Raw genomic sequence first — 23310 nt, forward strand, 5'->3', positions numbered from 1 at the left:
GGGGGGGTGACCTGCCGGCTTCCAGGAGGACAGTGCCCAAGTGTGGTGTGGACATTGCCTTTTCCAAGCAATAGACCCTCCTCCTGCTGAGTTGTTCACCTGCTCACCTGTGCTGGGCACAAGCCATCTTTCCCATGAGAGCATATAGCTAACTGTGTGTGTGCTTGGTTCAGCCTTCTGCAACTTGGTGCCCACCAGAGAATTTATATGAAGAGTGTTTATGAAAGTGTTTGCTACTGCCCTGTCATACAATATCAGAGCATTACACAACAATATACATTCAGGTAGGTAGCCGTGTTGGTCTGACGCAGTCGAAATATATTAAAAAATAAAATGGCCAGTAGCACCTTAGAGACCAACTAAGTTTGTTCTTGGTATAAGCTTTTGTGTGCATGCACTTCTGAAGAAGTGTGTATCTGAAGAAGTGTGCATGTACACAAAAGCTTATATCAAGAACAAACTTAGTTGGTCTCTAAGGTGCTACTGGACAATTTTTTAATTTTTTTATATACAACAATATACAGTAATATATATATATATATGTACACACACACAGAGAGAGAGAGAGAATATACATAAAACAATATACATTAAAAGCAGGACAGAATATGTTAGGTCCCTTGATTTCATTAGGTCTGCTCTGAGTAAGGCTTAGGTTTATTGTTGATGTTGTTGTTGTTGTTGTTTTACTTATACCCCACTCATCTGGCCAAGCCTCCCCAGCCACTCTGGGCAGCTTACAACAGAATATTAAAAACACAATAAAACATCAAACATTAAAACTTCCCTAAACAGGGCTGCCTTCAGATGTCTTCTAAAATTCAGATAGTTGCTTATTTCCTTGACATCTGATGGGAGGGCATTCCACAGGGCGGGTGCCACTACCGAGAAGGCCTTCTGCCTTGTTCCCTGTAACTTCACTTCTCATAGTGAGGGAACTGCCAGAAGGCCCTCGGGACTGGACCTCAGTGTCCAGGCTGAATGATGGGAGTGGAGACGCTCCGTCAGGTATACTGGGCTGAGGTTGTTTAGGGCTTTAGGGCCACCCTTTGACTTCTGCATGACAGGAATATCATAGAATTGTAGCTGGAAGGAACAGTAAGGGTGATCTAGTCCAACCCAGGCAATGCAGAAATCACAGCTAAATAATCCCTGATAGATGGCCATCCAAACTCTGCTTTAAAAATCTCCAATGAAGGAGACTCTGTCTGCCATATGAAGGTAAAAGTTGCATCTGTTGGCCCACCCACTTTTGCCTTTGACCACTCCTTCTTTTGCTTCTGGCCCCACCCACCACTGGCCTGCGGCCCCCAAGAGGTTGTGCACAAGGAAATACAGCCCTTGGACCGGAAGCAATGCCCCAGTCCTATGATAAAGCTTACAGAATTCTGTATCCCTTCTCCGTGTTATGATGAGCACTGCTTAACTGTGTGTTCCTGCTGGCCTCTAACATGCCCTGTGCTTCTTCCTTCCTCTTAGGGGTGTTTGCACCCAGGCCCCCTGCTACTGCATCATCATGGAGTTCTGTGCCCAGGGACAGCTGTATGAAGTGCTGCGTGCCGGGCGCAAGGTCACCCCCTCGCTGCTGGTCGACTGGTCCATGGGCATTGCCGGCGGCATGAATTATCTGCACCTGCATAAGATCATCCACCGCGACCTCAAGTCACCCAAGTAAGAAGGGAAGGGGGCAGACTTACAGTGGGGAGATGTGGCTGGGATTTACCAGGGGACAGTGAGCATTAGGGCTGGGTGATATCTGGTTTTACGGACACACCGCTAAGACTGCGTTCATGGAAGACCATCTGACTCGGCCACGAGTGATCGCCAAGAAAGAGGGGGGGGGAGAGGTTTTCGGCATTGCAATACATCACCAACTAAACATTGCGATATACCGATACTCAGGTTACATACACTTCAGGTTACAGACTCCACTAACCCAGAAATAGTACCTCAGGTTAAGAACTTTGTTTCAGGATGAGAACAGAAATCTTGCTCTGGCGGTGCGGCGGCAGTGGGAGGCCCTATTAGCTAAAGTGGTGCTTCAGGTTAAGAACAGTTTCAGGTTAAGAACGGACCTCCGGAACAAATTAAGTACTTAACCCGAGGCACCACTGTATATCACAATGTATGAAATAAGGATGAAACTATGTAAAAGTGAACAGGAGGGCTGGGCAATATCTGGTTTTTAACATCGTGCTAAACATCATGATATATTGATACATCACAATGTCTGAAATAAGGGGAAGGACAGTCTGACTGAGCTATGTACGTAGGTAGAGCCATTGGCTGGCTTCATAGTTTTCCCCACATCGTGATTTTTGCATAGCATGCACAAGCACATCGTAATATGTGATATATCGCCAGGTCAAAACCTCTGCAAGCAATATCACGACACGGACTTCAAATCAGTTTTGGTTGATATAGCAATATATCGCCCAGCCCTAGTGATCACAAGATGGGATTAGGGTACCAGGTCAGAATCAGCACTGCTTTTAAAGTGGCAATAGGACTAGGACTTTCAACATGTCACGGTTACAAGGGGCAGTATGTATTCTGCCTCCCTGCCAAATTACCAGCAAGGTAATCCAGATTCTTTGTCTAGACTCTAGAGCATAGAACCATTGAATTGTAGAGTTGGAAGGGACCCGGGGGTCATCTAGTCCAGCCCCATGTGGAGGAGCAGTCTAGAACCAGAATGCTTCTCCCTTCATTAGAAAGGAAGTTATCCTCTTGCTGTGCTCCCCCTGCTGACTGCTGAGAGCATGACTTCTCTTTCTTATTTTCCTGCAATGCCTCATGCTTCTTCTCTGCTCTCCCTTCCCCACCCACCCAATAGCATGTTGATCACTTACGATGATGTGGTGAAGATCTCTGACTTTGGCACCTCCAAAGAGCTCAGCGACAAGAGCACCAAGATGTCCTTTGCCGGAACGGTGGCCTGGATGGCCCCAGAAGTCATTCGGAATGAGCCTGTCTCTGAGAAGGTTGACATCTGGTGAGGAGATGGGCCTGCTCAGAAGAGGGGAGGTGTGGGAAGAGGGAGGGATCAGGGCTCAGTAGGCCACAAGAACACAAACACACACACACATACAGAAATGTGAAGGCAGCCATCATGGAAATGGAGACTTTCTCAGCAGTCCCCAACCCTCTGCAACAGGACCGGGAGAAATCCTCCCTCATCCATCAAGCTTGTTGGTGACCTTGGGCCACTCACTACCTCTCAGCCTAACCTACCTCACAGGCTTGTTGTGAAGGTATAAACATGGACAGGGGTTGGGGGAGCCATGTGCTCTGGCTTGAGCTCGTTGGGTGTGAATGCAGTTTAACTGAATCATTGTGGGGCGATTAAAATCCAATGCAAAGAATAAAATACAAGGAAGAGAGATGGGGACCATTCAATGGAACTGCTTCCAAGAGTGGAACAAGAGGATTTAAAATTTCAGGTCGCACCCCAAGTGCCAATCTGAAGAGGAAAATCTCCCGTCACAGAGGGTAGCCACCGTGACAGGGGAGGACCCAGAACAGGGGTAGAGACCCAGAGGCCCTCCAGACTCCTGTCCATCTTTGAATGTTGGCCATTCTGGCTGGGGCTGCTGGTAGCTGAAGTCCAACAATATCTGGAGGATTCCAGCTTCCACATCCATGTTCTGGAACATGTCCCCATCAACCAAAAGTCCAGATAATATGTGATACAGAGCTGAGCCTTCAGATCTGTGTGCATCATGCATATGTGTTCATGTTCCATATGGGCAAAGACACCCTTGAATTTACATATTCTAGCATCCTCCTTCACAAATATACAGTACACATCTATATTGCACATAGTCCAGAAATTGGCAATATGTGCTGAACACTTCCTGCTCCCCACGGCTGCCATATTTAGATGGCATCTGTGCAGGCAGGAATTGTCTTTATGTTATTTTGCTATAGCAAACAATAAATATAGGCATTTAAAAAGAAGAAGAAGAACCCAAACGTTTATTGATTGACATTTATATAACCAATTTTTCTGCTAGGCAGAAAAACCAGGCAGTTAAAAACAACAACAACAACAGCCTGCAATTTAACAGGCGAGATACAGAATGGGAATGCAAGTGGGGAAATCAGTAGAGTTGACTACTGCCTGAGGCATTTTCGTGAGGGGAGCTGAATGGCAGACAGACCTGACCAGCATGGCTGATGGAAGGGGTCTTTCTGTCTGGCCTCTCCCTCTCAAACAGCCAGGGGGCATAACAAATGCTGGGGGTGGGGATAATCTACCTGGTTTGGTCAAAATACCACACCTCACCCTTTTCAGGGGCCATTGGAAGAAAGAATCACCACATGATATCGTGGGGAAATATCATTTCTCAGTTAATTTACGTATTAACTTGTCTATTTATTTGGGGTAACTTATTGCGGAAGAGCAGAATTAAAATGCTAGATGATTCTACCACACAAAATTAGACTGGAAGAAGAGGGAGGAAGGCATAGGAAGGTGTGAGGGTTTTCTACGTTCTCTATCCTGGGATGGCCAACAGGTAGACACCTCCCACCCACCCCAAAAAAGCTCAACAACTTTGTTGTTGTTTAGTCATTTAGCCGTGTCCGACTCTTCGTGACCCCATGGACCAGAGCACACCAGGCACTCCTGTCTTCCACTGCCTCCCGCAGTTTGGTCAAACTCATGTTAGTAGCTTCGAGAACACTGTCCAACCATCTTGTCCTCTGTCGTCCCCGTCTCCTTGTGCTCTCCATCTTTCCCAACATCAGGGTCTTTTCCAGGGAGTCTTCTCTTCTCATGAGGTGGCCAAAGTACTGGAGCCTCAGCTTCAGGATCTGTCCTTCCAGTGAGCACTCAGGGCTGATTTCCTTCAGAATGGATAGGCTTGATCTTCTTGCAGTCCATGGGACTCTCAAGAGTCTCCTCCAGCACCATAATTCAAAAGCATAAATTCTTCGGCGATCAGACTTCTTTATAGTCCAGCTCTCACATCCATACATCACTACTGGGAAAACCATAGCTTTAACTATACGGACCTTTGCTGGCAAGGTGATGTCTCTGCTTTTTAGGATGTTGTCTAGGTTTGTCATTGCTTTTCTCCTAAGAAGCAGGCATCTTTTAATTTTGTGACTGCAACTTAGACTTTCTAAACAGCTTTCTAAAAGAAGCTCAACAACTTTGGTCAGTGGGTAGATCACTGCCAGTTTTTTTATAGTGGGAGTAGATCACCGTCTCTTGGAAGTTGGACAAGCCTGCTGTAAGAAATGAAAGAGATGGGAAACTGCTGCAGAGTTTTGTGAAAATGGGAGCAGAATGCAGTCAGTTGCTACATGCCAGATGGGTCCTGAGATTTAATTTCCCCACCACAGGTCCTTTGGAGTCGTCCTCTGGGAGTTGCTGACGGGAGAGATCCCTTACAAGGATGTGGACTCCTCTGCCATCATCTGGGGGGTGGGCAGCAACAGCCTCCACCTCCCTGTACCCACCAGCTGTCCTGACGGTTTCAAGATCCTGCTGAGACAGTGCTGGTAAGTCCATGAGATGTAAAAAAAGAGAGGAAAAGAGCCCAGACGCCTCTCTCTGCATCAGGAGTGAGAACCTGGAACCTAGATGTGTGACTCTCCACACCCAAATCACTGAATATTATACACAGCTAAGTCATTTTTGGAGACACACTGGCAGGCCAACGAAAGGCACTTGTGTGCCGTTATAATAATAATAATAATAATTTATTATTTGTACCCCGCCCATCTGGCTGGGCTTCCCCAGCCACTCTGGGCGGCTTCCAAAAAAATATTAAAATCCTCTAATACATCAAACATTAAAAGCTTCCCTAAATAGGGCTGCCTTCAGATGTCTTCTAAAAGTCTGATAGTTGTTGTTCTCTTTGACATCTGGTGGGAGGGCATTCCACAGGGAGGGTGCCACTACCGAGAAGGCCCTCTGCCTGGTTCCCTGTAACTTGGCTTCTCGCAATGAGGGAACCGCCAGAAGGCCCTCGGCGCTGGATCTCAGTGTCCGGGCAGAACGTTGGGGGTGGAGACGCTCCTTTAGGTATACTGGGCCGAGGCCATTTAGGGCTTTAAAGGTCAGCACCAACACTTTGAATTGTGCTCGGAAACATAATGGGAGCCAATGTAGGTCTTTTAAGACCGGTGTTATGTGGTCTCGGCGGCCGCTCCCAGTCACCAGTCTAGCTGCCGCGTTTTGGATTAGTTGTAGTTTCCGGGTCACCTTCAAAGGTAGTCCCACGTAGAGCGCATTGCAGTAGTCCAAGCGGGAGATAACCAGAGCATGCACCACTCTGGCAAGACAGTCCGCAGGCAGATAGGGTCTCAGCCTGCGTACCAGATGGAGCTGGTAAACAGCTGCCCTGGACACAGATTTAACCTGTGCCTCCATGGACAGCTGCGAGTCCAAAATGACTCCCAGGCTGTGCACCTGGTCCTTCAGGGGCACAGTTACCCCATTCAGGACCAGGGAATCCTCCACACCTGCCCGCCTCCTGTCCCCCAAGAACAGTACTTCTGTCTTGTCAGGATTCAACCTCAATCTGCAAAAAAAAAAATATTGCTGCAAAAACAGAAGAATTCACTGTGTTATCTTCCTTCATTGTGGCCCAGTATGTAATTGAACTGCAGAAGGTGACTTTGCACCCAGCCATAAAGAAACATCTAACTGAGGGGATTTATCACATCCTAGAATCACACCCCATTCAGGACCAGGGAATCCTCCACACCTGCCCGCCTCCTGTCCCCCAAGAACAGTACTTCTGTCTTGTCAGGATTCAACCTCAATCTGTTAGCCGCCATCCAACCTCCAGCCGCCTCCAGGCAGTCACACAGGACCTTCACCACCTTCACTGGTTCTGATTTGAAAGAGAGGTAGAGCTGGATATCATCCGCATACTGATGAACACCCAGCCCAAACCCCCTGATGATCTCTCCCAGCGGCTGCATATAGATGTTGAAAAGCATGGGGGCGAGGACAGAACCCTGAGGCACCCCACAAGTGAGAGCCCAGGGGTCTGAACACTCATCCCCCAACACCACTTTCTGAACACGGCCCAGGAGAAAGGAGCGGAACCACTGTATGACAGTGCCCCCAGCTCCCAGCCCCTCAAGATGGTCCAGAAGGATGTTATGGTCGATGGTATCAAACGCCGCTGAGAGATCCAGCAGGACTAGGAAACAGCTCTCACCTTTGTCCCTAGCCCGCCGGAGATCATCAACCAGTGCGACCAAGGCAGTTTCAGTCCCATGATGAGGCCTGAATCCCGACTGGAAGGGATCCAAATGGTCCGCTTCTTCCAGGCGTGCCTGGAGTTGTTCAGCAACCACTCGCTCAATCACCTTGCCCAAGAATGGAAGATTTGAGACTGAGCGATAGTTGGCCATCGTGGCCGCATCTAAAGATGGTTTTTTAAGAAGCGGTTTAATAACCGCCTCTTTCAGCGGGTCTGGGAAGGCTCCCTCACGGAGGGAAGCATTCACCACTCCACGAAGGCCATCGCCCAGCCCTTCCCGGCTAGCTTTTATGAGCCAGGATGGGCAAGGATCAAGGAGACAGGTGGTTGGTTTCACTCGTCCAAGCAGCCTGTCCACATCCTCGGAGGTAACAGATTGGAACTGATCCCACGCAATTTGACTAGACAGGACTCTGGCACTCTCTCGCCTCGGCCCTGCTCCCACGGTGGCATCTACCTCTTCCCGAATCTGAGCGACTTTATCTGCAAAAAACTTTGCAAAATCATTGCAGGAGATCATGTGGCCTGTACTGGGCCCAGATGTAGCAGATGGTTCCGCTAGATTGCGAACCACCTGAAAAAGTCTCCTGCTGCTGTTTTCTGCAGATGCAATAGAGGCGGTGAAGAAAGTCTTCTTCGCCGTCGCTACCGCCACTTGGTAGGCTCGACATTGAGCTCTAGCCCGTGTCCGGTCAGCTTCAGAATGGGTCATCCGCCACCGGCGCTCTAGCTGTCTCAATGATTGTTTCATTGCCCTCAGATCCGTGGAAAACCACGGGCCTGTTCGGACTCCATGCAATCGGAGAGGGCGCTTCGGAGCCAAACAGTCAATAGCCCTGGTTAACTCCACATTCCAGCGGGCCACCAGGGAATCAGCTGAAAGGCCATCAACATGGGATAAAACATCCCCTACCACTCTCTGGAAACCATTTGGATCCATTAAGTGGCGGGGGCGGACCATCTGAATTGGTCCCACCTCCCTGCAGAGGGGAAGGGTCACGGAGAAGTCCAGTTGCACCAGGAAGTGATCTGACCATGGCACTTCTTTCGTTTCGCTTTTACTTAGTGTCAGATCACCAACATCCATAGAGGTAAACACCAGGTCCAAGGCATGTCCGCGGCTATGGGTTGGGCCAGACTTATTCAGGGACAGCCCCATGGAGGCCGTTGTGCTCTGTGAGATTCTGTTTGGGCAGGATTGTGCTTGAAGACTGAGATCCAGCTCCGAGGGCCTTCTGGCAGTTCCCTCCCTGCGAGAAGTGAGGTTACAGGGAACCAGGCAGAGGGCCTTCTTGGTGGTGGCGCCTGCCCTGTGGAACACCCTCCCATCAGATGTCAAGGAAATAAACAACTACCTGACTTTTAGAAGACATCTGAAGGCAGCCCTGTTTACGGCAGTTTTTAACGTTTGATGTTTTATCGTGTTTTTAATATTCTGTTTGGGAGCCGCCCAGAGTGGCTGGGAAAACCTGGCCAGATGGGTAGGGTATAAATAATAATTTTTTATTATCACGTGTTGTGTTGTCAAATGTTTGCCAGTGTGTCATGTGGAAACATTTCCGTCCCACTGCCAGAACTGTGTGGCACACACTTCACAGAAGAAGAACAACATCTGGCCATGGGGAGGATTGGAGGAGAATCTTCCTCCATATATATTTACTTCAGATATGCAGCGATCAGAATATCGCTGGAGGCATTTATTTATTTATTTATTTATTTTATTTTATTTATTTATTTATTTATTTATTTCATTTTTCAAAAAATAGAAGTTAAACAAAGAAAAACAAAGAACAATACATAACACTGTAAACACACTTATATACATATTTTCCAAAATGAAAACTAATAAAAATAATAAAAGGAAAGGAAAAATAAAAGACATAAAGAAAAAAACTAAAGAAAAAATTTTCATAACCCGGAAATTACCAAATTCTTGCTTCAAATACTGCAAGATATAAATCTTAGTTGAAATATTTTAAAATACTTCCACCGCATTCCACCACATGACTCTTAGTTATCTTGCTCGCATTTACATCTGTTCTTCAATCATTTCCCTTCCTTAGATTCTTTCATAATCAATCAAATCTTTATGTTCTCTGTATTCTTCACAAGGTTAGTCTAGATACAACCAAACTTTCGTATTTGAGCCCTGCTTGTATAAATAATCATTTAAACATTTCCATTGTTTCTGAATTAAATTTTTTTACTTATGCCTTATTAAATCCGTCAATTTTAGCAAAAAATAGGAAGCATTTATTTTTATTTTAAAGATGTACCTATTAACCTGTGCTGCACAAAATTCCCTGATGGGGACCCAGAAATGAGCAGCAAATTTTGGGGGAAATGACCTTCTCCAGTGTTACGGTAAAAATCTGGGTGCGAGGCTGCTCTGCCACCCAGCTCGTCGGACTAAGTCCGCGGGTCCCTGCGGAGGAAGAATGAGCTCAGCCGGAGACAGGAGCAAGCTGCAGAAGATCCAAGTTTATTGCGCAACAGGTTCAAGGCGAGATTGAACAGCGAGAAAGGGGTGACATAAACTTTTGAAACTTCCCTCCATGTCCCAGAATACAGTGCAAAATACATCCCAGTTACATCATGAATACATTAAAGAGAGGTTGGGTTACACAGATTACATCATGAATACATTAAGAAGAGGTTGGGTTACACAGGATTAACATATGGAGGAGGGAGGGGGGAATATGCAGAGCTGGAGATATGCGCAGATAAGCACATCCTCATGAGAAGACAATGGTCCATGTACTGGCATTTCCTGGAGGAAAGGCTTGGCAGAGTGATTTGACAGGATTAGGGTCTTGACACCTTGCTTGAGGGATTATGGAGGACAGGGGAGGTGTGATGGGGTCCTAGAGAAATTGAGCAAATTGGTACATTGATTTTCTATGAATTTTATAGATTTTAGTCCCTTTTGACATTGACAATTGGAAATAAATTGATATATTGTAGCGAAGAAGAAGGTGAAGAAGACATGCCCCCCCTTCCGTATCACCAGGAAAGCAGATGCCCTACTGAGCAGTGGTTCTGCTGACCGATGCCTTCCATCTACGGAGGGACACCAATTGCGTGCTACCTCCAGTTCCCCATTCCATTCCTGGATGCCATCAAATACAACCAAGTACTCAGGGAGAGCCGCCTGGGCAGAGGCTTACCATTAGCTCATGTCCACACCAGCTCCATACATCTGTTTCTCTCTATCCAGGAACAGCAAACCTCGGAACCGGCCCTCCTTCCGCCAGATCCTGCTCCATCTCGATATTGCGTCCGCCGATGTGCTGTCTACACCGCAAGAGACCTACTTCAAATCCCAGGTGGGTGTTGTTGGGCCAGTGCCTTTCTTCCAGCTCCCCATGGGGGCTGTTGTAAACAAAAATTGCCCTTTTCCCTTATGGGGTATCCAAGAGCCCATATAGAGTCCTTACATAGGTTCCCTATTGGTAGGAGAAGATAACAGAGGCCAACCAGAGAATATTGAGAAGCAAAGCAGCTAGTAAGCTTGATCTTTCTTGATCTGTTGCAACAGGGTGCTCCCCTCACCCGCAGGAGAGGAGGAGGAACCCAGAAAAATGGCGCAAGGCCTTATAAAGACTTTTGAAATTCCCATCCTGTAGATCAAGACCACCCCAGAAACATCATACATACATCACAGAAGGGGTGTAACCTAAGATCACCCCTCAGATACATCATACCTACATCACAAAAAAGGCAGTCTAAAACAGAAATTTGAATGTTGTTTTTCTCCTGTCGTTGTTTATCTCCTGTCTGGCAGGTTACTTGATTGGATTGCCTGGGTAGCCTGGCCAGTCTTTTGTAACAATAAACACTTAGTTCCTGGGCCAGGTCACAGGCTCACACCCTATTCATATCTTAAATGTGCCCTTAAGACAGGATTTGTGAGGAAAGAGACAATGGGGAGGCTTTTCCATTTTCCTTTGACCTTGCAGAGAAAACATTTGCTCAGTTTGGGACAGTTTGAAAATCAAAATGGTTCCAGGTCGGTCTTCCAGTGCTGATCTATGTATGTGCTTGGTTGGTACACTTACGAACATTTAACATATATCTAAGACCTCAAAATTCCTATCACAGGGGTCACAGTCACTTCCTCTCCATTTTCCTCATAGAGGTTATTACGGAGCTTTCCTCTCTCTTTCTCACCAGCCTATGTGTTGTTTTATTTATTTGCTATAGTTATTCCTCCGTAGATTCATGATGGTGTACAGGTGTCAGGGACTCAGGAGCAGGAGCACTGGGGAGAGAGGAAATGGAGAGTGAAGGGGAAGAATCCGAGGGCAGCGTAGGGGAGTATGACAGTGGCCCAAGAGATTCCATGAGCTTCTCCAGCGAATCAGAAGATTCCCAGAAGGGGGCGCCGATGGTCAGGGCAAGGGGGGTCCCAGGGGGGACGCACCAGAAACAAGGAGCCAGAGGGGAACCCCAAAACAGCAGTGGAGGATCGGGACCAGTTTCCCCACCAGAGCGTAGTGGGGGGGAAGAGTCACATGTGTCAGGGCCATCGTCTCCTCCAGCGGGGAGAGAGAGTGAGTCAGGGCTGACCACGCCTCCAACGGAGGGGAGGTCAGTTGCAGCTAGCCGCCCCAGAGGGGGAAGCAGTGACAGCAGCAGCAGTGAAACGGTCAGGAGAAAAGTTACCGGCTGGGCGGGCGCGCCCAGTTCAAATGTACAGGCGCGGGGAACAGCAGGAGACCCGGATGGGGAACCAGCTCCTAAAGCCCGCCGGAGGGAGGGGGAAGGCTCAGGGGACTCAGCGTCAGAAGAGGCTAGAAAGGGCGAGACCCTAACGGCCAGGCGGAACCAGAGACGGAAGGAACAGAGGAAGAGGTGGAGTAAGGCTAGAATCTTAAATTGGTGTCTGGGGGGAGGAGACTCAGACGGAGCATCAGCGGTCTGACAGTTGAGACGTAGAGCTGCGCGCTGCGGCTCTGGAAGTGAAACTGAACTTCAATAAAGACTTTTGTACTTAACAACGAAGCAGCGTTGGTCCTTTGTGAGCTGGGACCTTGGGCAGCTCTGACAACAGGGTTCTCCCCTCCATCTTATCCTTGCCTTGTGAGATAAGTTAGGTGTAGGCTTGGGTCACTGGCCCAGGGTCACTCGCTGAATTTCGTAGCTGGATTTGGGTTTGAAGCCAGGTCCGTCTCTGACACTCTTAACCAGTGGGCCAATGGAGGCCTCTCTGACTGGCGTTGGGACTCTCTCCAGGCCACAGCCCTTATTGGCCCTGCATTGCCCTCTCCTTGAGCCCTTGCTTGGCTGGAAGAAGTCCTTGAACTTTGATAATATGCCTCTTGCTTGCCTGAAAAAGGGATTGAGAGAGGTGTATGTAGAAACTAGCCTACTGGACCAAGGTAAAATTGATCTTAGCATGCAGGCCCTGGAAGGTTATTGAGAAGCTAGGGCACGCTACCCAGCAGAGTAAACGTAGCGCAAGAGAAGGGGCAGGAGAAGTTGTGTGAGCATGTTGAGAAGCAGTTTATTCAGCATACAGCAGGACAAAAGGAAAACATGTCCGATTCCCTTTGTGTCCAAAGCAAAAGCTATACACAAACGGAAGTTCCCAGCAAGCTGTGCTGGAGTGTAAACAGACACGTGACATACGACAATTCCACACGTCTGCCCTTAAGGTGGAACGGAATATCCCAACAGTTTATTCATTTATTTATTAAATGTCTATATCACCTTTCATCCTGCATTACACCATTCTTGTGGGCATATCTGTCTGTCTCGAGAGGCAATGGAGTGTGCCAAATTGCTGCATTAGTAGCACCAGAGTTACCTCTTGGGGCACAAGCCTGGGCAATATGTGTGGAGGTCTTGGGATGCCCAGATGAAAAGACCCCACAGCCTCACTGATGTGGTTCAAGCAGAGCAAGACCTTTAGCCATCCAGCCTCTGCTTAAAGTCCCCAAGGAGAGTCCACAACCTCTAGAGCAGTGGTCTCCAGATGTTCTTGGACTACAACTCCCATCATCCCTGAGCTCTGGCCTTGCTAGCTAGGGGTGATGGGAGTTGTAGTTCAACAACATCTGGGGACCCACAGGTTGAGAAAGGCTGCTCTAGAGGGAGACCGTTCCACTGTCGAACCAGCTCTTACTGTCAGAAAGTTCTTCCCGATATTTAGTCGGAATCTCCTTTCTTGTAACTTGAAGCCATTAGTTCGAGTCCTACCCTCCAGAGCAGGAGAAAACCAGCTTGCTGCATCTTCCATGGGACACCCCTTGAGATATTTGAAGATCATATATTAAGGTTGCATAGAGTAGACCTGGTGAGGCACTATTATCGTCTTTCGGTTTCAGTACACCAGGCAGCAAGACCATCAAACAATACATTCTAGGACTGTCCATCGACATAGCACCAACACAAATGCATTGCAGCCCTCCTCGCCAATGCGTCTGAAACCAGTGGCATGCAGGGGGGGTGCATTGGGGTGGGGGTTGCATGCATGTTCCTATTTTCTGCCCATGGACACAGTGCAGTGTTTCCTTGTTCAGGCATTTGAACTCTGCCAGAAGACCAAAGCCGTGTTGCTTCTTGTTTTCCATTAGTTTCAGCTGTCTATGTCCGGAATCCGGGAGAGAAGCTTATCTATGTATCTTCTTTCCCCCCCCCCAGGCTGAATGGAGGGAGGAAGTGAAGCTGCATTTTGAGAAGATCAAGTCAGAGGGGACATGTCTGCACCGCTTGGAGGAGGAGCTGATCCACCGGCGACGAGAAGAACTCAGGTAAGGTGATGGATATAGGAGAAGGAATGATACGGTTGAAAAGGTTCCCTCCTTGTTGTCAAGAGCTTGGTGGCAGTGGCAGCGGCGGCATCTGTCTCAAGAGACAATGGAGTGTGCCTCTGGGGGTGGGCCTGGGCCTCACTGATGTGGTCCAAAGGGAAACAGCAAAACATTGGCCACCAGCTGGGCTGCAGGAGTTGCTGGAAGAAGACGTACAAGGCGCCATTCAACTGTCTTAGGGCTCCACTCCAGATTTTTGTAGGGTTTATGTCTTAGCCTTTTCTTCTCCTGCAAAGCAGTGGAGGTTTAGGATAAGAGTTTTCTTTCTCCTAGATGAGCTGTGTCCAGTTCTGGGCACCACAGTTCAAGAAGGACACTGACAAACTGGAACGTGTCCAGAGGAGGGCAACCAGAATGGTCAAAGGCCTGGAAACGATGCCTTATGAGGAACGGCTAAGGGAGCTGGGCATGTTTAGCTTGGAGAAGAGGAGGTTAAGGGGTGATATGATAGCCATGTTCAAATATATAAAAGGATGTCACATAGAGGAGGGAGAAAGGTTGTTTTCTGCTGCTCCAGAGAAGCGGACACGGAGCAATGGATCCAAACTACAAGAAAGAAGATTCCACCTAAACATTAGGAAGAACTTCCTGACAGTAAGAGCTGTTCGACAGTGGAATTTGCGGCCAAGGAGTGTGGTGGAGTCTCCTTCTTTGGAGGTCTTTAAGCAGAGGCTTGACAACCATATGTCAGGAGTACTCTGATGGTGTTTCCTGCTTGGCAGGGGGTTGGACTCGACAGCCCTTGTGGTCTCTTCCAACTCTATGATTCTATGATTCTATGATTCTATGAGCTACCTTCCCAGGCTGATGAGCCCCAACTGCCCCTGTTAGGAGCAGGTGCTTATAAATAGTGTGGCGCATATTCTATATTGCTGCAGATATTAAATATTGAGCAGCTTGAAGCGACTGGAAGTATACGAACGGACTCCTTTGGAAAGGAAACTTCGCCCAGGCAATTCACACTTTTACTGGCAGGACTTTCTTCAAAACAGAATTAAAGCATCAAAAATATCCATACAGTATCTTACAAAATATGAAATAATCCAAACTGACCTATAAACAAAGGTCTCTCTCTTTCTCTCTCTCTCTCTCTATCTCTCTCTCTCCAGCCTGCTTTCCAGCCTCCAGTCTGTTTGCTCTCCCTTCTGGAGACCCATTTACTTGCATTGTTTTCCCTGTAGCGTTCAGAGAGACAACCCACTTTGCATCTTCATTCCACTGAGTTTGGGAGGCAAAGACTGGAAGCTGCTCCCTCCTCACATGATCCCAGGTTACAACCCTCACATATTAGCTACCAGAGAACAGTTCATCATTACCTCTGCAAGAGCTCAGAGTCCTTTAGAAAAACTCTTGTGGAAAACCCCCCGTTTTAGCAACACACATTTATCCGTTTTCCATTTTAAACCTTCCTTAATACATACACAGGGACGCGGGTGGGCACTGTGGGTTAAACCACAGAGCCTAGGACTTGCCGATCAGAAGGTCGGCGGTTCAAATCCCCGAGACGGGTCCCCGAGACGGGGTGAGCTCCCGTTGCTCGGTCCCAGCTCCTGCCAACCTAGCAGTTCGAAAGCATGTCAGAGTGCAAGTAGATAAATAGGTACCGCTCTGGCGGGAAGGTAAATGGTGTTTTCCATGCGCTGCTCTGGTTCACCAGAAGCAGCTTAGTCATGTTGGCCACATGACCTAGAAGCTGTACGCCAGCTCCCTTGGCCAGTAAAGCAAGATGAGTGCCGCAACCCCAGAATCGGCCACGACTGGACCTAATGGTCAGGGGTCCCTTTACTTTTAATACATACACATTTTCCATTTTTGTGTGATTTAAACTATTATTCTTAACATGTATATCCACTCCCGTAGCAGACAGCATTAGTGAGACAGTGCCCCTTGCCATTTGGGTCACTGATGCCAATTCTTTTTTTTCAAATAATATTTATTATTTTCAGTAGATAAACATAATAAAAAAGAAGAGATTAACAATAATAAAGACAAATAAAAAATAGGAGAAAAAGAGAAGAAAGAAGAAAGATACATACTACATATTACCATTTAATTAATTAAAATTAAGTACCATCCATCATCATAAACATAGTATTTGACTTCCTCGAATCTCTTCCATCTGAATTTCTTAGTAATTATATGTAGCAGTTTCCAATATCAGTGTTTCAAAAGACCATATCACAGTTCTAATCATATTACATAGCTTTCCTTATCGTACATTTTCTTATTTATAAATGTAATTCCATTTTAATCCTAGGCCTAATTGTTTCTTTCAAGTGGTTACATATCTTTAATATTACAATATTTATTCAAATTGTCTTTAAATTTCTTCCAATCTTCTTGGTGTTCCTCTTCTTTCTGGTCGCGGATTCTCCACTGCTGCCAATTCTGAAGTGTAGCCCGTCTGCAGCAGAGCTCAGACACGGCTCCCGAGGCCTGTTCATATAGGATGCCTGACATCTGCTTTCCTCTCCCTCCCCAGGCATGCTTTGGACATCCGGGAGCATTATGAGCGCAAGCTGGAGCGAGCCAACAACCTGTACATGGAGCTCAACTCCCTTATGCTACAGCTGGAGCTGAAGGAGAAGGAGCTGCTCCGGTGAGAAGGCAGAAACTCAAAAACCGGGCAGGGAAACCTGGGGGCTGCTGGGTGCTGTTGGACTCCAACTCCCATCAGCCCCAGCCGGCAGGGCCCAATGGATGATGGGAGCTGCAGTCCCAGAAACATCTGGTGGATCCCACTGCAAGGGGTGCTAGACATTGCAACTGCTTTTTACCGGGCCAATTTTTTGTCCAGGTTTCCCGACAGAGATCTCTCTCCTGGTCCTATTGGACACAAAGTCCACTGAGCTGCAGCCGTTCCCTAAAGGAAGTGGGGAAGGATCCTGATGCCTCTGGCTGCTCCTGACCTCTAGGAGGCAAGCTTTTTCTGGCTTGCTATGCCAGAGAGCTTGGACCAGGAAGGACGGCAGCATTATCCAATCTGTGGATCTGAGAAGCATGGCGGGTTTTCCCCCCATAAGCCCAATGATTCCCACAGCATCATTTGAGGCTGTACAGGAAGAGGATGAGGTGTGAGCCAGGGCAAAGCCAGTTGAGAAGGGCCATAGCTCAATGGCTAGGGGCATCTACCCTGCATCCAGATGTCCCAGGTTTGATTCCTGGCATTTCCAGGTAGAACCAGGAGAGACCCCTGTCTGGAACCCTGGAGGGCCCCTGCGAGTCATTGCAGACAATAGTGAGATACATGGACCATTGGTCAGACTGGGTACAAGGTACAAGGCAGTTCATTATTTCCTAGTGTCCCAGGGAACAATCCCTGTAACAATCCCTGTGTCCCTGTAACAATTATAATTATTTATTCTTTATACCCCACCCATCTGGCTGGGTTTCCCCAGCCACTCTGGGCAAATGCCAACTGAATAATAATAATGTCAAGGCTGCCCAAGGTCCCAGCTCACAAAGGACCAACGCTGCTTTCTAATTAAATACAAAGGTCTTTATTGAAGTTCAGTTTCACTTCCAGAGCCGCAGCGCGCAGCCCCACGTCTCAAGCTTTAGACCGCTGATGACCCTTCTGAATCTCCTCCCCCTGTACACCAATTTAAGACCCTCGCCTTGCTCCACCTTTTCCGCTGCTCCTTCCTCCTCTGGGTCCACCTGCCCGACGGGGTCTCGCCCTTCCTAGCCTCTTCTGCCGCTGATTCCCCTGAGCCTTCTCCCTCCCTCCGGCGGGCTTTAGGAGCTGGTTCCCCATCCGGGTCTCCTGCTGTCCCCCGCGCCTGTACATTTGAACTTGGCGCGCGCGCCCAGCCAGCAGTTTTCCTCCTAACCGTTTCACTGCTGCTGTCACTGCTTCCCCCTTCGGGTGGGCTAGCTGCAACTGACCTCCCCTCCATTCCCCCACTCTCCGATGGAGGCGTGGTCAGACCTGACTCACTCTCCCTCCCCGCTGGAGGAGACACTGGCCCTGACACATGTGACTCTTCCCCCCCACTACACTCTGGTGGGGAAACTGGTCCTGATCCTCCACTGCTGCTTTGGGGTTCCCCTCTGGCTCCTTGTTTCTGGTGCGTCCCCCCTGGGACCCCCCTTGCCCTGACCATCGGAGCCCCCTTCTGGGAATCTTCTGATTCGCTGGAGAAGCTCATGGAATCTCTCGGGCCACTGTCATAGTCCCCTATGCTTCCCCGGATTCTTCCCCTTCGCTCTCCAATTCCTCTCTCCCCAGTGCTCCTGCTCCTGATTCCCTGACAAATAATAATAATAATAATAATAATAATAATAATAATAATAATAATGTGATAAAATGCCAAGCGTTAAAAACTTCCCTATACAGGGCTGCCTTCCGATGTCTTCTAAAAGTCAGATAGTTGTTTATTTCCTTGACATCTGATGGGAGGGTGTTCAACAAGGCAGGCGCCACTACTGAGAAGGCCCTCTGCCTGGTTCCCTGTAACTTCGCTTCCCACAGTGAGGGAACTGCCAGAAGGCCCTCGGAGCTGGACCTCAGTGTCCGGGTTGCACGATGGGAGTGGAGATGTTCCTTCAGGTATACTGGGCCGAGGCCATTTAGGGCTTTAAAGGTCAGCACCAACACTTTGAATTGTGCTCGGAAACGTACTGGGAGCCAATGTAGGTCTTTTAAGACCAGTGTTATGTGGTCTCGACGGCCACTCCCAGTCACCAGTCTAGCTGCCGCATTCTGGATTAGTTGTAGTTTCCAGGTCAGCTTCAAAGGTAGAGCGCATTGCAGTCGTCCAAGCGGGAGATAACCAGAGCATGCACCACTCTGGTGAGACAGTCCGCAAGCAGATAGGGTCTCAGCCTGTGTACCAGATGGAGCTGGTAGACAGCTGCCCTGGATACAGAATTGACCTGCGCCTCCATGGACAGCTGTGAGTCCAAAATGACTCCCGGGCTGCACACCTGGTCCTTCAGGGGCACAGTTACCCCATTCAGGACCAGAGTGTCCTCCACACCCACCTGCCCCATCCCCCAGAAACAGTACTTCTGTCTTGTCAGGATTCAATCTCAGTAGACAATTCTGAGATACATGGACAATTGGCCAGGCAGCTTCCTATTTTCCTGTGTCCCAGGGAACCCTGTAACAACCTCCCTGTAAACTTGGATAACATGTGTATGCATGTGTGTTTAGTTGGGGCGTCGTTGGTTGCTGTAGTTGATGTATTTTAATTGCACAACCCTTTACAGTATTTGTAGCTTGCCTTCCTGCCCCCCAAAGGATCCATGCCACCCAGCGGTCAGGTGTCTGCGCAGTCCGTCCTCATCCGTTCTCAATTTTTTCCATCTCCATCCATAGGCGGGAGCAAGCCCTGGAGAAAAAGTACCCTGGGCTCTTTAAACACCACCCTTCACGCAGCCTCCTGCATGGCAACACCGTGGAAAAGCTTATCAAGAAGAGGAACGTGCCTCAGAAACTCTCTCCGCACAGCAAGAGGTGAGGAGTGGCCGGGGAAAAGGCCTGTGAAGGAGAGAGGGATTGATGAAGAGTCTCTGTCGCTTTCAGTGTTGCGTGGCATGATTTTGTGGGAGTGCAGATGTAGTTCACAACTCAGCTCCCTAAGAATCTCAACTTCCTTCCTTTTATTTCTTTAAAACAAGCAAGCTTCTAGCCCTCATCGTTACATAGGTGCATTTGAAACCATGTAGGCAATGCCTTGTCCAATCTCAAAAGTCAGAGGAATGGCTTAATAAGCTTTGCTGTGGTTGTGGCTTCTGTTGCATAGCTCCTGGCTTCCGCCACATGCCCGTACATTATGTATAGTATTTTTAAAATGAAGAATAAATTAGGCATATTCGCTTAGTTTGCATAATTTATTCAGCTTGCAGAATTCAGCTTTCCTGGGCGCAGAATCTGTCTCTTCATCTACATATCTGTACACATACATATGTTTGAATAGGGTACACTTAATGGTGTTTAAGGTTTTCCAACGCAACCTCCTAAAATGCAGGGCCTCAAAATAAGCCCTGATGCAAAGGGCTTTTTACAATGTCAGTTGCATGCAATACACAGATCTTGAAATGTGACTGGCATCTGGTGAAGAATCTAGGAACCTGAAAGTCTTTGCTTTTTGTTGTTTGCCAGAAATAAAACCAAGCTTACAGCCCTTATGATTTCCAAACAAGCAATTTATGGTCAGTATTTGGTGGAATCTCAAAACGCAAATGAAGGCAGGAAATAATTTCCAGTGACCAGGAAGCACGGCTTCAGTGCATTAAGCTCAACAAATGGAACTGGTTATTTTGCTACAACCTGATAACTATCGGCTTGGCAGGCTTTTTCTCTAGTGGCACCATTGTTGTGGAAATGTGAAATGTGAGAGGCCTCATCTGTATTGGCATTCCGCCGGTTCTTGAAGACACACCTGTTTAGCAAGCATTCCCCTGATCTCCTGACTTGAACCTCCCACTTTAATTGTTCTTTTAACTGTTTTAACTATTATGCTGGTTCATGGGCTTGTTTATTATAGATCTTAATTATTATTACTAGTATTAATAATAATAATAATAATAATATTTTATTTATACCCCGCCCTCGCGGCCAGGGCCAGGCTCAGGGCTGCTAACACCAAATATAAATTACAATAAAATGTAATAGAAAACAACAACAACAAACAAACAAACAAACAAACAGTTAATTAAAATACGGCTTAAAATTACAGGTGTTTTGATGAAACTGTTTCACTATGTATTCTAATTAGGAGTAGCTATATATTTTTATAATCAGTTTTCTATTTGTTCCTTTGTTTGCTGGCTTTTATTTGCTTGCAAATGGTCTTGGTATCTTCCCGAAAGGAAAGGTAGCATATAAAATCAGTAAAAATAATTGGAGGAATATGACATCAGTGACAGTAAAAGAGCATGAAAATCAATAAAGCAAACCAGGAACAACAAAACAAGACCCAACAGGGGATGCTGACAGCATGGGGGACAATTTTTCACCCCAAAGGCCTGATTCCCTTCCAGGCAACTTTCTGGGGGCCACATGCATTGTTGGGTATTAGATTTATAGATCACCCTTCAGTTCGCAGAGTACAAAACAGGATAAAAACATAAAAATAAGTAAAAGAAAACCGCAAAACAATAACACCCCCTTCCTACAGACACATTTTAAAAGGTTGTAGAATATTAATCAGCCAAAGGCCTGGTTGAAGAGGAATGTTTTTGCCTGGCATCTAAATACAGTGGAACCTCGGTTTTTGAACATAATCGGTTCCGGGAGACCATTGGACTTCCACAACGTTCGAAAACTGAAAGCGGAAGCCTCAATATAATAGGGAAACTCAAAACGGAAGCCATGTGGCCCATTCAGCTTCCGAAAATTGTTCAAAAACTGAAGCAGTTACTTCCAGGTTTTTGGCGTCGAAAGCCGAAACATGCGTCAACAGAGATGTTTGACGGCCAACGTTCCACTGTATATGCAATGAAGGTGCCAGGCGAGTCACCCTGGGGAGAGCATTCCACAAACTGGGAGCCACCACGGAAAAGGCCTCGCCACCCTCTGAACCTCACATGGAGGAGGCACACAATAAAGGGCCTCAGATGTTGATCTCAGGGTCCAGGTCAGTTTGTATGGGGAGAGGTGGTCCTTGAGGTAAGTTTTTATGCACACAGACACACACACCATCCTCCATTCAGGCAAGGCAGCATTATCAGAGTCCAAGGGAGATGCAAAGAGGGGCCAGCATGGGGTATGGCCTGCAGAGAACCCTGAGGGGCAGACAGAGAGGGCTGGAGAATTGAACTCCCAAAGCCGGGGCTCCCCATTGCTGCTGTAAAAGGTCAAACTGAAACAACTGAGGTCCAACAGCTCCATCTGGTGTGCAAGCTGAGACCCTACCTGCCTGTGGACTGTCTTGCCAGAGTGGTGCATGCTCTAGTTATCTCCCGCTTGGACTACTGCAATGCGCTCTACGTGGGGCTACCTTTGAAGGTGACCCGGAAACTGCAGTTAATCCAGAAAGCGGCAGCTAGACTGGTGACTGGGAGTGGCCGCGGAGACCACATAACACGGGTCTTGAAAGACCTACATTGGCTCCCAGTACGTTTCCGAGCATAATTCAAAGTGTTGGTGTTGCCCTTTAAAGTCCTAAACGGCCTTGGTCCTGTATACCTGAAGGAGCGTCTCCACCCCCATCATTCAGCCCGGACACTGAGGTCCAGCGCCGAGGGCCTTCTGGCGGTTCCCTCACTGCGAGAAGTGAGGTTACAGGGAACCAGACAGAGGGCCTTCTCAGTAGTGGCACCCGCCCCGTGGAACGCCCTCCCTTCAGATGTGAAGGAAATAAGCAGCTATCCTATCTTTAAAAGACATCTGAAGGCAGCCCTGTTTAGGGAAGTTTTTAATATTTAATGCTGTACTGTTTTTAACACTTGATTGGAAGCCGCCCAGAGTGGCTGGGGAAACTCAGCCAGATGGGTGGGGTATAAATAAATTATTATTATTATTATTATTATTATGCCACAATTGTTCTCTTCCACAGGCCTGACATTCTGAAGACGGAGGTGATCATGGACCCCACCCTGCCCCAGCTTGCCATCCCCGTGTGCCAGAAAGGGCCCCCGTCCCCCGGGCGCAGCCGCCGGGCAAAGTCGCGCTACCGCAAGGTCAGCACCCGAGGCAGCTGTGGGGAGCTGGCCGATCCGGGGGGAGCCAAGCGCCTAGAGCCCTGCGCAGCCCTCAGGGGGCTCCAGCACGACCTCCTGCTGCGCAAGATGTCGTCTTCCAGCCCCGACCTCATCTCCACCACCCTGGGAGCCGAAGGCCGCAAGGGGGCGGCCGGCCCCGAATCCCCGCCAGCCGAGCAGCCCTGCAGCGAGACGCCCAGCGAAGACACGGCCTCCGTCCCCTGCTCCAGCAGCCCCGAGTCACCCTCTTCACGACAAGGCGCCGTGGGCCCCCCAGGGAAGGCCAGGCTGCAGCCGGGAGAGGAAGCCGAGCGGGAGCAGGGCAGGGGCAGCCGGGCAGCGGCCGCACCACAATCCCAGCACCTCACGCCAGCCGCCATGTTGTATCGGGCAGCCGTCACCCGGAGTCAGGTAGGGCGGGCAGGGGGCGCTCTTCCTTCCCTCCATAGGAGCCAGTTCCTAGGGGCTGAGGTCTCTTTGCCCCCTTCCAAAATTGGTGGGCATTTCCATTCAAATGGTGTGCATACACCACATTTTGTGATCAATTCTGCAGGGTGGGGCTTACGCCCTGCCCAATATTTTATTCGAGTCCCAGCAGTGTGGACTGTAAATAA

At 48.2% G+C, this 23310-nt stretch overlaps 2 protein-coding genes across 2 annotated transcripts in view; one reads left to right on the forward strand and one right to left on the reverse strand.

Moving 5' to 3' along the window:
* MAP3K12 (mitogen-activated protein kinase kinase kinase 12) overlaps positions 1 to 23310 on the forward strand; it is a 124353-nt gene that overhangs the window by 87231 nt on the left and 13812 nt on the right. Inside the window, exons 4-11 of the mRNA XM_083599193.1 lie at positions 1480 to 1671; positions 2837 to 2995; positions 5353 to 5511; positions 10447 to 10555; positions 13875 to 13984; positions 16527 to 16643; positions 19368 to 19505; positions 22552 to 23107. Coding sequence (XP_083455319.1) covers positions 1480 to 1671; positions 2837 to 2995; positions 5353 to 5511; positions 10447 to 10555; positions 13875 to 13984; positions 16527 to 16643; positions 19368 to 19505; positions 22552 to 23107 — 1540 coding nt within the window. The remainder of the gene's footprint in view (positions 1 to 1479; positions 1672 to 2836; positions 2996 to 5352; positions 5512 to 10446; positions 10556 to 13874; positions 13985 to 16526; positions 16644 to 19367; positions 19506 to 22551; positions 23108 to 23310) is intronic.
* AMHR2 (anti-Mullerian hormone receptor type 2) overlaps positions 11250 to 23310 on the reverse strand; it is a 119874-nt gene continuing 107813 nt past the window's right edge. Inside the window, exon 10 of the mRNA XM_083599300.1 lies at positions 11250 to 11311. The gene's annotated coding sequence lies outside the window, so the exon portion shown is untranslated. The remainder of the gene's footprint in view (positions 11312 to 23310) is intronic.

The sequence above is a fragment of the Podarcis filfolensis genome (assembly GCF_964270895.1).
Source record: "Podarcis filfolensis genome assembly, chromosome: 2".
Taxonomy (NCBI): Eukaryota; Metazoa; Chordata; class Lepidosauria; order Squamata; family Lacertidae; genus Podarcis; species Podarcis filfolensis.